Raw genomic sequence first — 16418 nt, 5'->3', positions numbered from 1 at the left:
ATATTAAACATTGTAAAACGTTAGCATTGCTACAGTGAGGCTAATGAAAAAAAAGACAATGTACTAACCACTTTAGTCTGCTATAAAACATTGACAGTCTTCTCCACAACGCAAAATTGCGGTTAAAAGGTGACACATCAAACATGAAAACTCGCTGGATTAAAGAATTTGCAAGCGATGCGAACAAAAGGGGAAAAAAATGTATTACTGATACAACATGCACATGCAATCGCATATATCTCAGATTCTACACTAAGAATACATTTTAAATGACACCCATTATGAAAAATCTGATTGGCAATGATAATATGTAATAAATGATAATAATTTGGCAGAACAAGATGACAGTCTTTTTTGATCAAATGAACACTTTTAATGGGTTCTAATTGGCAGGCAAGAGAACATGTGTTTTGAATCTTTTGTTAAGAGTATTGCATTAAAAAACGTTGGCATTTCATAGCATTTAAGCTAGCTGAATTTTGCAAGTTAGCCAATTGTTCTTTTGTTGTACAGTGATCCCTCGCTATATTGCACTTCAAACTCAGCGCCCTCAGTCTATCGCAGATTTTTTTCAATGAAAATTAAATACAGTATTTTATTTAAAAATGTTCGGATATATGCATGTACAAATCGTTGTTTTATTTTATTTTTGAATCATACTTTGGGTGGGGATAACATGCATATTTCATGTATCTCTTTCCAATGTGGTTAAATCTGAATAAATACATTGAACACACACAGTGGGGAGTGGCATTAAAACGACGGATCACTGTATTTTGATCCTCATTTATTTTTTTATACCATTTGAGGCTCAGCTCAGGTATTTTAATTTATTTTTAAATGCATTTAATGCTCTTGAGAAATGAATATTGTAATCCTGCATAGTTTGAAAAAGCACTCAGCAATTTTATTTTGTATTCGCATTTAATGCTCTTTTGAAAGTGCAATCTTAGCAAGTCTTTGTTCGACATCTCAAATTTATTCTGCAATGCATTAAATGTTCCTAATCCGATTATTTGATTATTTGAACTAACTAGGTGTTAATCAATTCCTTACGAAATCAATAGCTGCAGCCGTTCAAAAAAAGCAAGGAAAAAATACATACAATGCCTTTTTTTTTTTTTTTTTTTTTTTTATTATTACAACACCGCCAGTTGCTGCAGACAGGCCGGCCTATCAGTATATAAGTAAAAGGAAGCCCTGAGCATCCGACACTTAAGGCGTCTGTGCGGGAACTATCACAAATGCTTCAAAACGTAGTGCTTAATAATAAATTTTACGAGGAAAAAAATGCAGAACACCGAAATGGTGCGTAAGTGAAACAGTTCAATAAATCCACGTGAAACGTTAAACCCTTAAAAAGTAGTTGCTCCACAATGTTTATTACACACTAAGGCTAGGTTCAGACCACAGTCTTAATGCACGATGCGATATTGCTCATTTGGTGCACAGAAAGAAAATCGAGCATAATCAAGCTTATCCTGCGTAAACGCTCAAGATAGGCTCTAACGCTTAAGCACAGCTACATCACTGTCGTCCTGCCCTGCCTGCCGCTCTCACTCATTGCTGACATAATTGCTGCATGAATTCAAATTTGGGAGACTTGACAGTTCAGAACGCCACCGCATTCTGGAAAAATGTGGCCCAGATTAGATTTTAACCACATACAAAAGTGACCCAGATCGGATTTGAAATGGTCCACTTCTATGCGACTTGTCACCTTCAGACCGTCAAGTTAATTCCTCATTCGAGTTGGAAAAACACGAAAAAATCGGATTCGTGCACTAAGACCTACAGTCTAAACCTAGCCTAAGATACACTTTGACCGTTTTCACATACCTTAATCGCACAGATGCATGTTCAAAAATAGGAATACCCCAATTCTGTTGCAGGTTTATGGTAACAAGCAGATAGTGATGGAAAAAGATGAAGTGGACGCCATCAAAAAGTTTGACGATCCGGGTTTGTTTTTGATCGGATTCAAACCCATGGAAAAGCTCAAACTGCACCACCATATTCGTCCCGCTGTCTTCCTCTATCCCGAGGAGGGCGAGGTGAAAGGTAATACCCGCTATTTGAACTCGATCATATTTGTTCTAATAAGTAGTGATGAGCCAATTGATACTGGGCTTCAATGCTTGTGCCGAGCCAAAGTGGGAGTGTAAAATGAAGTGTGTGTGGAGGCGTGTGTTGGCATGGAAGATATCACGTGACCGGTAACAAATGAAGCTTCATTTTGGGCAGCGTGTGTCAAAGAAGAGACGAGTAATAAGGTTCATTTTTAACCAACATGTCTATGACATGCATAAGGATTTGAATATATCTGACGCGCAAATTGTTACGGCATTTACAAGGTTTGAGTTCATTCCATTATCTATTAATTAAGTTCGGCAGTCAGTTTGTTCAACATAATAGTAGAAACCAAATATAATAATAGAAAAACTCACTGTACGATTTGCGATACAAGGCACATGATAACAATGATCTCACGATATCTCCCTCTCATCGTCTCATTAGAAACGGTAACATTTGCTTGAAACCTGCCTCCTTTTTTTGTGTGGAACCTGTTTTGTGTTGTGGGCATGGCTGACAGAGATGTTTTTGTACACCCTGAGATGAGACACACCTAGGTAAAAAAAAAAACTCTGTTGACGAGGGTCCTACAAAAAAGGAGGTGCAACTGCGCTGTGCAGCCACGTCCTTTTTCAAAACCAAAATGAATCTAATTGAATCCAATTTGACGAAGTGTGCCAAATTTTGTGGCATTTCTTGTTCCCAGCAGGGGGCACCAAGCCTAATGGGTGATATTTCAAAGCAGTCGTGTTCAAGCTGGGATACCTCTCATACATCCCAGATATAAAAAAGACCGAACCTTGTACCGGCGAGTTATTAGTCATTTACTGAATTTGGCGTGTTGCCAAAAAAAAAAAAAAAAAAAAAAAAAAAAAGGCCGTCTTGGAATCCCGCCCAGGTCAGGCCCGTGAATGAAAACTCACCAGTATTTTTTTCCTTAACAGGAAGCTCCTGTCTGTTCTCGGCACTGTTGACCAAGTGCATGGAGAAGAACGTCTTTGCTCTCTGCCGCTGTATTTCCCACAGAAATTTCCCACCTAGATTTGTTGCCTTGGTGCCTCAGAAAGAGGAACTGGATGAACGGAAGGTGCAGACCACGCCACCAGGTATCAGTTTAATAGAATACAATAGAAAGCCTTCATTGTACAGAGCACCTTTGCCATAACGTGCACCTCATAAAACAAAAGCAAAGGCTAATATTAAAAAAAAAATAGTAATAATAATAAAATACATAGGTTATAGTGTACACAGATTGGGAATTACCGTAATTTTCGGACTATAAGCCGCTACTTTTTTTCCTCATTTTGAATCCTGTGGCTTATAGTCCAGTGCGGCTTATTTGTTGATTTATTTGGGTAAATAGGTAACACTTTATTTGGCAGCGGCATCATAAGACTGCCATAAGACCGTAATAATTATGACATGACATTTTATTGGCCATTAATGAATGCTTATGACAGATGTCATTCAGTGTCATCCGGCAAATTATGTCCCTAAGTCCATTTATGTCCAGCTCGGATCTTTTACATCCTTTCAAAAGGGAGATAATTTGCGGGATGACACAAAATGACATCTGTCATGAGCATTCATTAGTGCTAATGGCAGTGTCATGTCATAATTATTATGGTCTAATGACAGTCTTATGGCGCCACCGTCAAATAAATTGTTACCAAATTCCATATCTAGCAATTAATGAAACAACTAGACCAGTCACTGAAGAAATAATTAACATAGAACATGATTTTTGATATATTTACACCTGTAGTGCTGTAATGCATGCTAGGAGGCATGTTGGATGACAACAGTGTTGACAGCAGGTGGCAGCAGAGGTTGACTGTTTCCCCCAAGAGAACAGTGATGGCCAAATTGAAGCTTCTTGAACCAATGTAGCAATGGTGGTTCATTTGGTCTTATGACAGTCTTATGATGCCGTTCTCAACTAAAGTGTCACCAGTTGATACGTATCTTTTGGTGTAAATATCTCATAATACAGTGAGGACAGCTGCATCTTATAGTCCAGTGCAGTTTATCTACGAACAAATGCCGTTTTCGTTTCAGATTTGGTGGGTGGCGGCTTATAGTCAGGTGCGGTTTATAGTGCGAAAATTAGGGTAAGTGACTAGTTTCAAGTTGTGATGTAGTGGTAATATAACTGTGACAATTCACAGTATTCAGACTTGGAGGCAGATGGCTGACTTAATATGATACTGCAAATGACAGATGCTTAGATATTGATGTAACAGTGCAAAAATGTTATAATGTAACTGTGAAAATACTGCATATTCAGTACCAAGATTATTTAAATTAGGAAACACAGGCAAATTAAAGTGCGCATGACAGGAGAAAAATATTCTAAATAGCATTATTATGTGAATTAGAATCATATTTTGAGACGATTCGACTATATACAACAATTTGGCAAAGCGCAGATGACGAGAAATTAGTCTAATTATAGGGCTCTAGCGGCCCCAACAGGTGGATGACGTCGGCAGGAGAATGGTTTCATCTGTTGTATTATTCAGCCCATTGAGGGGGAATTATTCAGAACGAGGAAAATGCGACGAAGAGAGCCGCAAAATGTCATTGTTTCAGTCTCTCCACTCCAATATTTTGACACGATATTCTTTTTATCCTAGTATTTTTTTCCCCCAGTAGCTAAATAAATGGTATGGTCATAACAAATAACAATCGTGTGCTAAATGGAATATGAAATAATACAAATGCATTTATTCAGTATGACAGGGAAAAATTACTCCATAATGGTCAAAACTGTCGCACCTCCCAAGCTATATTTTATGCCACCGTAGTTTGTCGGGCTTTTGTCATTTCCTTGCCGGCTTCGGAAAATGTAAACAAACCAACAGCTAGCCAATATGCTAAACTGAACCGAGTGATGTTTCAAAGTCTTCGAAGCAAAAAAATCACACATAACCAGCCCGGATCATTTCACACGGGAGCGGGGTTGCCAATTGTCTTCGCTGATCGGCAACCCGCCCGGCGGCGAGCAAATTAGAGCTCGTCGCTCCCATGCTGAGGGCAGAGGGCTCGTTTGCGGGGAAGCAGCTGGACAATGACCGCCGGACAAACCGGCCGAGGTCGGAGGAGAGTGTAGCTGCGAAAAGGTCAACACGAATATGGCAAAATAATGCTTTACTACACGGCGAAGACGTAAACACCGAGAGAGTCATGAAAGCGGCATCAGTTGTTGTGCAGCTAACTTGACAGAATGTGTCTGAGGAGAGCTACATGCCCATTCATGATCAAACGTAAGTAAATAGTCCTTTATTTAAAGAAAGTTTGTAATGTTTACTTCATAATCGCTGTATTCGCTGCCATTTTTAACTAAAAGTTGCTATTTCTGATCCGGTGGAAAATTTGACAGAACACCGGGCACGAAGAGGGCAATAAGCTGAATGTAGTGCTCTTCCGGCGAGGAGGATAAGCGACAAGCCGCCGGTCGACGGCCGAGTGGACAAGGAGCATGTCGGCCACATAATGCCAGCCAGCTACGTATTAAAATGATCCCAGTATTTGACATAATACAAAACACGATGTTTACTCACTTACTCGTTACTCAAATGGTTCCGCAGTAGTAGGGCTTTTTTGGCCAATATGAATGGGGAACCTTTTAAAACCCCAAAAAGCCTCTCCCTGGTGCAGCAACATTTTTCTGCTGCCGTTTGGCTAGCAAGATGCGAAAAATAAACGAATTAATCCGCAAAACCAGCTGAATCCGCAGTCCTTCTGCATACTGTAGTATTGGCTGTATACTGAAGATGACTATCCCGCTGACATCACATTAGAAATCCTCGTCAAAACAGGAAGTCGCTCATTTTCATGGTGGGGGATTCAAAAAACTAAATATCGTTCGCTTTTACACTCATCCATGCGGTCCATTTCATTCAGGAGCATAAAATATGAAATAAACATGCTTTTTGCTGTCATAGGCACTTTAAGGCCCACATTCTAAAGATGATCATCACTCATTTCTTCAAACAGGTTTTAATGTCATCTACCTGCCGTATGCTGATGATTTTCGTAATCTGGATCCACCACAGACCCCCTGCGCTTCAGCTGAACAGGTGAACAAGATGAGGGAAATTGTGCAGAAGGTGCGCTTCAAATACAGGTAGGAATGCAGACCACTTCACTCTTGTAGGGACAGTGGTGTGATAATATTAGGAAAAGGTGATATATCACGATTAGAGATGTCGTCGGATCACGTCATTTTCAAAGTATCGGAATCGGTAAAAAAATATCGGCCATGCCTTTTTTGAATATATATATATATATATATATATATATATTAATTAAATCGTTTTCTAATTGTATTTAACGTTACAGACATAATATGCTACGCTCATCCAGAGTCTTTAGTTTAGGCTTAAGGTAGGGTTATCAAATTTATCCCGACAACGGCGGCAATTAATATTTTAAAAAATGTGTCACGTAAAAATATTTAACGCAATTAATGCATGCGCTGCATGACCCTCTCACTCATTGTCACGCTCAATCTGTAATGACGCTGTTTTACCTATATAGAGATAAAAGGCAGCGCAAAATGAGTAGAGGGAATTTTGGCAGCCTTTGGAGCCTTTTTTTAATTGGCTAAAGCCTTGCAATCCCTTTCCCTATGATTAGAAATATCACAGGAAGCAATGTGGGGAAGCAAGGTGGCAAATGATCTTTGTCTTTACACCTTATGTTATTTCCTAACGCAGAGAACATATATCAATTGGTAGCACTATGCAGAGTCATGGTTCCACTTCCCATCATGCATTTGGGATGGCCACAGTATCATTTACTGAAAGCTCAACAAATACACCAGATGACAATATTTAGTCACAATATACAAAGTCACAAGTCTTTCTATCCGTGGATCCCTCTCACAGAAAGAATGTTAATAATGTAAATGCCATATTGAGGATTTATTGTCATAATAAACAAATACAGTACTGATGTACTGTATGTTGAATGTATATATTCGTCCGAGTTTTATTCATTTTTTTCTTAATGCATTGCCAAAACGTATATGATCGGGAAAAATTATCTGGAATGATTGGAATTGAATCATCGGATCGGGAAATATCGGGATCGGCAGATACTCAAACTAAAACGATCGGATCGGAAGCAAAAAAAACATGATCGGAACAACCCTAGTCGCAATACTTTGTAGCCCAAAAGATTGTTCCCGCCAAGAATCGATATATCGTTTTAAAAAAGTGTCACTGTTAAGGAACAAATCCTTTGCTACCAAATTCTTCCATACGTTTGGGTCTGCCAGGCCTGACCAGCGTTTTCCCCCGCCATCGGAGCCAACACACCACCAGGTTTTGATCAGTTGACAGCTCCGCCCCTCTCTTCACCCGAGCGTCCAAAGCATGCGGCCACCAAATCCGATGACATGGCTACAAAGTCGATCATCGGACTGCGGCCTAGGGTGTCCTGGTGCCAAGTGCACATATGGACACCCCTATGTTTGAACAAGGTGTTCGTTATGAACAAACTGTGAGGAGCACTTAAGTCCAATAACAGAACACCGCTCGGGTTGTGATCGGGGGGGCCGTTCCTTTCAATCACTCCTCTCTAGGTCTCGCTCTCATTGCCCACGTGAGCATTGAAGTTCCCCAGCAGAACGAGGGTGTCCCCAGAAGGAAATATAGTATGTATGTATAGTATGTATATACGTCCATAATATGCAGGGGTGCACATAATTTTTTTGCCCAGGTTCTCAGAGGAGGACCTGAAGATGTGACTTCCTCATTGAGCTTGAGAGCCGACCCGCCTGATGCGATAAATTTATGACAAGCTTTACTTAGAGCCAATTAACTTTAATTAATTATATTAACAATTAATGCTTGATTTACATCAACTGGCACAACAAAATTGGCATTACTTTGAAGTGAAATGTAAAGAAATAAACACAAAAGCACCAATTCAAAATAAAGGGCATTATGCGGCTCCCACATTAACGCCAAGCCTTTTTAAAAGTGGAATGTCCTCCTCATAAACCTCATTGAACGTGCATGTTTAGCTTTGTAAAATGCGAGCAAAAACACGTTTGTCAGTGCATGTCGCTGTTCATTACCTTTATTCCGCGACTTGTCCATAGGGCGAGTGGGGTCATGTCTGACATCGATAGTTTGCTTAATTGCCACATGCTCTCTGTTTTTTTCGTGCTTTTCAAAGTTTAGATGGCTGAAATTCTTTGACCCTACATAAAATGCGCTGCTCTTATCGGCGACATTGGGATTCTCACGGCACATTTTGTACCGCATTTCCGTGCGAGCATCATTTGCTTCTAGCCATGGTACCTCCTGTAGCCACTTTTCAGCAAAAGTCCTTTTTTTCGGTAGCTCCGGTGACGTCTCTGTCGTCTGTCTGTCTTTTGACGGGGGTGGGGGAACACGGAAGTAATTACTCAGTGTGGCCTGCCTCTTCGACATTTTGAGAAGTTATTTTCTCGTGTCCGCCGCAAATACAGTGGTCGGCCCTCGGTACGCAAAAGCGTATGGAAGCCGTTGAGGGCCAGCGCGTTTGTCTACGTCCAGTACGCATGCGCGCATGCGGACCACTTATGTGCACCCCTGATAATATGTTATAATATAAAGTAAGTAAGATTAGTGCATGGATTCAAGTAAGCAGGCCAGTGTTTCCATTTTTTTTTTTTTTTTTTTTTATCACACGAGGTGGATACGTCATTCAAGAAAAGTTTAGGCCAAGTGACTGTTTTTGGTAATAAAAACAAAAATTATTATGTAGCATCATTCTAGAAGGATAACGCCCACTTGGTGATCATAAGACAAAAATAAGGCCGTTATACTGTAACGCCGTCCTCAACAACACTGATTATATTAACTTACGATCCAACAGCTTGTTGTCTCCTGTTGTCTTCCAAAATTACAACCAGGTGACGGCAATTCAGGTGTTCATTCACAGCCGACAAGCTGGGCATTGCAGACTGCACACAACAGTGTACCTTCCTTTGTTTCGATGAAATAAGTCCATGCTTTGGCCACTATTGTGCGCTTTTTTGGCTTTGTGTCGCTTTCACTGCTTGCGCTCCGCCATTCTCAACTTTCCACACATATTTTTTTTTAACCCTTTATTAACCATCGATGGAATGGTGTGTGTCAGGGAAGTTCACTTTTGAACCCCAAGACAAGTATCAATCAATAACTCAAATGAGAGAAAAGAATCAGACTCAGCCATGGATTGACTGCTTCGAAGACTTTATGAACAAGATATATATCAAGGGTACAAAATGATGTGGTCCAGACAAGTGCTGTGACCACGCAGAAGTACAACGAAAATAAACAAGTTTCAAAGGTCTATATGCTTGTTGAAAGGGCATTGCTTACTTAAATGATACCTTCTACGAAAACATAAGTGAAAGTTATTACTGCCCAATTCTGGTGATTTTCCACAGAAAAACATCCTGAGTTACGACCTTGGAAACTAGCTCTGGCTGGTACAAGAGAGAGTCAAATCAGATAAGGCAGTCAACAGAAACCCATTGTATTACAGTGCCTTGCAAAAGTATTCGGCCCCCTTGAATCTTGCAACCTTTTGCCACATTTCAGGCTTCAAATATAAAGATATGAAATTTAATTTTTTTGTCAAGAATCAACAACAAGTGGGACACAATCGTGAAGTGGAACAACATTTATTGGATAATTTAAACTTTTTTAACAAATAAAAAACTGAAAAGTGGGGCGTGCAATATTATTCGGCCCCTTTACTTTCAGTGCAGCAAACTCACTCCAGAAGTTCAGTGAGGATCTCTGAATGATCAATGTTGTCCTAAATGACCGATGATGATAAATAGAATCCACCCGTGTGTAATCAAGTCTCCGTATGAATACACCTGCTCTGTGATAGTCTCAGGGTTCTGTTTAAAGTGCAGCGAGCATTATGAAAACCAAGGAACACACCAGGCAGGTCCGTGATACTGTTGTGGAGAAGTTTAAAGCCGGATTTGGATACAAAAAGACTTCCCAAGCTTTAAACATCTCAAGGAGCACTGTGCAAGCCATTGTATTGAAATGGAAGGAGCATCAGACCACTGCAAATCTACCAAGACCCGGCCGTCCTTCCAAACTTTCTTCTCAAACAAGGAGAAAACTGATCAGAGATGCAGCCAAGAGGCCCATGATCACTTTGGATGAACTGCAGAGATCTACAGCTGAGGTGGGAGAGTCTGTCCATAGGACAACAATCAGTCGTACACTGCACAAATCTGGCCTTTATGGAAGAGTGGCAAGAAGAAAGCCATTTCTCAAAGATATCCATAAAAAGTCTCGTTTAAAGTTTGCCACAAGCCCCCTGGGAGACACACCAAACATGTGTAAGAAGGTGCTCTGGTCAGATGAAACCAAAATTGAACTTTTTGGCCACAATGCAAAACGATATGTTTGGCATAAAAGCAACACAGCTCATCACCCTGAACACACCATCCCCACTGTCAAACATGGTGGTGGCAGCATCATGGTTTGGGCCTGCTTTTCTTCAGCAGGGACAGGGAAGATGGTTAAAATTGACGGGGAGATGGATGCAGCCAAATACAGGAACATTCTGGAAGAAAACCTGTTGGTATCTGCACAAGACCTGAGACTGGGACGGAGATTTATCTTCCAACAGGACAATGATCCAAAACATAAAGCCAAATCTACAATGGAATGGTTCAAAAATAAACGTATCCAGGTGTTAGAATGGCCAAGTCAAAGTCCAGACCTGAATCCAATTGAGAATCTGTGGAAGGAGCTGAAGACTGCTGTTCACAAACACTCTCCATCCAACCTCACTGAGCTCGAGCTGTTTTGCAAGGAAGAATGGGCAAGAATGTCAGTCTCTCGATGTGCAAAACTGATAGAAACATACCCCAAGCGACTTGCAGCTGTAATTGGAGCAAAAGGTGGCGCTACAAAGTATTAACGCAAGGGGGCCGAATAATATTGCACGCCCCACTTTTCAGTTTTTTATTTGTTAAAAAAGTTTAAATTATCCAATAAATTTTGTTCCACTTCACGATTGTGTCCCACTTGTTGTTGATTCTTGACAAAAAATTAAAAATTTATATCTTTATGTTTGAAGCCTGAAATGTGGCGAAAGGTTGCAAGGTTCAAGAGGGCCGAATACTTTTGCAAGGCACTGTATGTTCAAAGAAATACATGTGCAGCGCAAGAACATGGATGGATACAGTCTCACAAGTGAATATAGTTTCACAGCAGTTAATAATTGTGTTTTATAAGCATGAATAAAATATTCTTCCACTGTGTGCTCGTCGACGCATTTATGTCGTGGATGACGTCGACTACGTCAACTAGTCAGGACAGCTCTAGATTGAAAGAATGTTCACCCGACCCTCGCATTCAAAATGAATTGGAGTCTAGCACTGTCAATGACAGCCAATGAGTGCTCTATAAGGGTTAAAAAAAAAAAATCCATGTATGAAAGGGTTAAGTTAACTTTGTAAATTGATTTCTTTATCATGCAGGAGTGAGGCATTTGAGAATCCAGTCATCCAACAACACTACAGGAACTTGGAGGCCTTGGCTCTGGACATGATGGCTCCAGACGACATAGAGGACCTCATAAGTAAGACGCAGCCAGACCAAATTCAATGTCTATGGAGCCGTCATCTCATTTTGGCAGTGGTCTGTTTCAGTGCCAAAGGTGGACCAGATTGACGGCCGGCTGGGTCCTCTGGTTCAGGACTTCAAGGATCTTGTCTACCCTGCAGATTACAACCCGGACATCAAACCTTCTGCCAAACGCAAAGCAGGTGGGTGATATAGTCATCCCGAAATGATTTGTATTGGTGATTAATGTGCTGATGCGTGGAGTAGTTCTGTGCGAGGTCGGTAGTCATGCGTTACACATACTCCGTCACATTTACTTGACTAACGTTTTGAGAAAAATAATTCTAAGAGTATTTTTAACAATCCATACATTTGCTTTTATGAAACATTACTCTTACTCCACTACTTTGGGCGAAACTAGAGTCCTCTTTATTCTACATATTTTCATTTTACCTTATTTTTGCCAACACAGTGACCCTACCAGTTTCACAAATGCAACAGTAATCACAGGACACCATAACACCAATACCAACAGAAACTTTCAGTCAGAAGTCCTATGATCACACCAGCCTGTTCAGTCACGTGGCATCTTTAAAGCGCCATAAAAAAATCCACTATTTGACGTAGAGCGCTGCCGTCAACATGTCTCGCAAGGTTTATGCGGATCATTAAAAAGCATTAAAAGTCATTAAATGGATTTTGTCCAAATTCAGGCTTTAGCAAGCAGTAAAGTAATGTTTGAGGCATTATAAATTCATTTAAATCTAATTTTGATTATGCGTGTGAGTGTGGGTGCAGAGGTGATGTAAGTATCTTGAGGGCGTGTGTGGAAACAACGTGTGACAGTATTTATTATTATAATTATTGTCTCATGTTATAGAACTTGTTGTTCTAATGCGTTGTTTCTAGTGCCGCAACGATTAATCGATTAACTCGAGTGATTCGATTACAAAAAAGCTTTGAGTCAAATTTCGCTGCTTCGAGGATTTGTTTAGTGTGGCATTGTAATGATTTGTTTTTAAAGTGTTTGCATTTAGTTATATGGATTTGGATGGTTACACTGCCCTCTAATGGCAACAGTGAATTATTTAACATGGCTGAATCCAGCTGCTGCCTGTTATGACCAACATAATGTTGTAAGTTTTTGTTTGAGCCAATATGATTATTTATGCATTTGTAATTTAGTTTAGAGGTATATTTAGCTTTTTTTGTGTGTGTGTGTGTGTGTGGGAATATGTGTTTGGACGATTTGTTAAGACTATTGAAAAAAAAATGTGCATTTTATAGCATTTAAGCTAGCGGACCTTTGGGAGACTTGAGAGTTCAGACCACAGCCACATTCCGGAAAAATATGGCCCAGATCGGATTTTAACCACATACGGAAGAGACCTAGATTGGATTTGAAATGGTCCACTTCTATGAGACTTGTACCTTTCAGACTGTCAAGTTAATGCCTCACTCGAGTTGGAAAAACACGAAAAAATCGAATTTTTGCATTAACACCTGCCATCTGAACCTAGCCTGTCTCCCTTTGGGTGATGTTTAGGTTTTTTTTCGTGATTTTATTCTAATTTTTCTGAATGAGTTTGTGTGGGAGTATGATGATTTATGCTTCTCAGATTTGCTTGCTATGAGTTACTTATCTTAAGCCCAGGAATCGATTAACTTTCATCGGGCAAATTATGTCAATAACTCGATTTATGTCCAGCTCGAATCTTTTACATCTATTCAAAAGTGAGTTAATATGCCAGATAACACTAAATGACATCTGTTATAAGCATTCATTAATGCTCATGACCAGGGGTCGCGTTAACCGAATATTTTCCGTTGTTGACCGATTTTTTAAATTGGTGACGGAAAAAACTGAAGTCCATCCGTCATTTTGACCGGTTGCAATTCACACCCCAGACCACTGGGTGGCGAGTGAGCATATTAATTAGCTATTGTCTCTCTTGATGCATGACGTCGTTGGCCTTACTCTGAAAAATGTCAAGACAACTGAGTGTCTTAAGTTTCTTCAAAAAGCCCCAAAACGACAATGGTTTGATAAAAGAGGTGAAAAAACGGACTGCACAAGCGGGCACGCAATTCAAGTCCATGCGCACCAGGAGGAAAGTGTGAGAGTACGTTCAGGCCACAGCAGGTGAACTGTTAATTTCATTGTTCCATATGCTACATATGGTTGGCTACCTACCTACTAGGGCCACAGTCAGCTGTTTTTGTCACTGCGGAGAAAAAGTTACATATTCATCTGCTTGATGTGTGATGGCACGGTGTGGCTTCTCTGTTAAGCTTGTTCGGACAGAATATTAATTTAAAATGAATGAAAACTAAATACTATTGAATATGTTGAACCGGTATGCAATGTTAAGAGTCTTGTTAGCTGTAGGCGCACTATCCTATTCCCCTCACTATCCACTCGCGGGGGCCTGCGCTTGTCAGTGACGTTCCTTATTCTCGCTATATGATTATACAACTTTAACATTTGTTAATAATACGCTCTGTGTGTAGTATCATCTATCGCTTTTCCTTTTTAAATGGGCACTTATAAGCGAACGCAAGAAGTAACAACGGGAACATTTTTAAACAGGCATTTCACGGGAGAGCATTTCGACGCTTCGGCCAATCATATAGCGAGAGCGAGTGGATAGTGAGGGGACCGCGCGCGGCTCTTAAGTGTCTCTGTCACGTGACTGTCGTAGCCGGTAATGCGCTCGGCCAAATGGACACACAAGTACGGAAGGTGAATTATGCCAAACAAAGGGTCACCACAATGTCATGATCATCATTTTAAAAATTTAAGTGACGGGTAAAAATAGATTATGACCGGATTTTTATGACCCTTTCAGTCAAAATGACAGACAAAGAAAAAGTCTAGAGCAACCTCTGCTCATGACAGTGTCATTTCAAAGTCATGATGGTCTAATGACAGTCTTATGGCACCACTGTCAAATAAAGTGTTACCAAATACCAGAACTAGCAACTAATCAAACAACAGTAACAGTAACTGAAGAAATAATTAGCACGGAACATGAATTTTGATTGTTATTTACATCTGTAGTGCTGCAATGCATGCTAGGAGGCATGTTAGAAAACAAAAGTGTTGACAGCAGGTGGCAGCAGAGGTTGACTGTCTCCCTCAAGGGGGCAGTGATGGCCAAATGAAGCTTCTTCAAGCAATGAAGCTTTGCAGCCAAATGGTTCAAAGCTTCATGGCGGTTCATTTTGTCTTATGACAGTCGGATGATGCTGCGTCAAATAAAGTGTTACAGGTCAATATGTTTTGGTGTAAATATCCCATAATACAGTGAGGACAGCTGCGGCTTATCTATAAACAAATGCCGTTTTCGTGGCAAATTTGGTGGGTGGCGGCTTATAGTCAGGTGTGCCTTATAGTCTAAAACTTAACGGTAGTTTTACGCAGAAACACACTTTATAAAATGTGGCATATCAGTATTGTGATCTCTTGTCATATAAAATAACCCAAACCAATATTGGAAGATTTTTTTTTCTTACCCTGCACTGGTGTGGCACTGTTGTCTCTCAAAAAACAGATTCTGGCGGTACAGCAGAGAAAAAGCCCAAAGTGGAGCTGTCAGAAGATGACCTGCGAATCCACATCCAGAATGGCACTCTGGGAAAGATGACTGTCCCATTGCTCAAAGAGGCCTGCAAGCAGTTTAAAATTCGAACCACTGGCACCAAGAAGCAGGAGCTGATAGATGCCCTGATTAACCAAATGTCCACATGAGACTAGATAGCGACTGACTATGCTCGTTTTCATGGAGTTTTGAGCTGTAAATGTACCATCAGATGTAATTTCATGTTTTAAAAAATCTGTATTAGTACCTGATCTGAATTTGCTTCTTAACAGCTTTTTGCAAGAATAAAACTTTGTATCTACTAGCGTTGCACCGATATCTTTTTTTTTTTTTTTTTTTGGGGGGGGGGCAACCAATACTCTACCATTTCCTTGTTTTTTTTTCAATACTAAATTTCTGCACTTGAATGGAAAGTAATTCTATCATTACTTAGCTAGACACTGTTGAACATATTGGCTGCCATTAACAGCGCTAGACATCCCAAAAAATATAAGTTCATTTGCTGCCGCCCCTCCCACTTCATAAAGATTGGGCGTCTCCTACTGATTAATTGGTGGGAGGGTGCCTCTTGGCCAGAGGAAGAACTTTTTTTTTTTTTTTTTTTTAACTAATTAGCAGCCATTGATAGCTCTAGACGTCCAATCAATTAGAAGTTGGAGGGTTGGCAGAAAATCTACTAGTGATGAACTCATTTACATTCACCGAAGAATGAATGGACGCCACACGGCGGCGTGACTAGCTGACAGCCATCTTGGGTAGGACAACAATACTAATAGCCAGTGCTTAATTTGTAAATCATAAGATGCCAGAACGCAAACTACATTTGACAGCGCAGAGATGACGAGACGGGCACAGGTCCCGGATCATACGCAGAAAATGGTGCTGAAAACAACATGCAAATTCCCACTTGTCATGTTGTGGGACTTCACAAACCTCATTTTCAGTTAATATCCATGGTATAAATGTTATGACTACAATTATTTAGGCTCTCACACACGAGCAATTGCCCACATAACCACAGGTGGGACTTAGAGTAAACATTGGGCAATTAGTTTCCCAACAGGTCTAACTTGTAAGACATACAAAAAAAATCTGAGATTACAATCAATAACACAAACCCATTCTTTTGCGAGTTTAACCCCCATCACACCCCCACCCACGT

At 40.3% G+C, this 16418-nt stretch overlaps 1 protein-coding gene across 1 annotated transcript in view; it reads left to right on the top strand.

Moving 5' to 3' along the window:
- xrcc6 (X-ray repair complementing defective repair in Chinese hamster cells 6) overlaps positions 1–15547 on the top strand; it is a 32960-nt gene extending 17413 nt beyond the window's left edge. The window contains exons 8-13 of the mRNA XM_057826661.1: positions 1893–2061; positions 3018–3179; positions 6073–6202; positions 11570–11670; positions 11741–11857; positions 15209–15547. Of these exons, the coding sequence (XP_057682644.1) occupies positions 1893–2061; positions 3018–3179; positions 6073–6202; positions 11570–11670; positions 11741–11857; positions 15209–15405 (876 nt within the window). The 3' untranslated portion in view covers positions 15406–15547. The remainder of the gene's footprint in view (positions 1–1892; positions 2062–3017; positions 3180–6072; positions 6203–11569; positions 11671–11740; positions 11858–15208) is intronic.
- The last annotated feature ends 871 nt before the right edge of the window (positions 15548–16418 follow it).

The sequence above is a fragment of the Corythoichthys intestinalis genome, chromosome 21 (assembly GCF_030265065.1).
Source record: "Corythoichthys intestinalis isolate RoL2023-P3 chromosome 21, ASM3026506v1, whole genome shotgun sequence".
In the NCBI taxonomy this organism is placed as follows: Eukaryota; Metazoa; Chordata; class Actinopteri; order Syngnathiformes; family Syngnathidae; genus Corythoichthys; species Corythoichthys intestinalis.
Note: the sequence above shows the minus strand (reverse complement) of the source record. Positions and strands in the feature narration are given on the sequence as shown.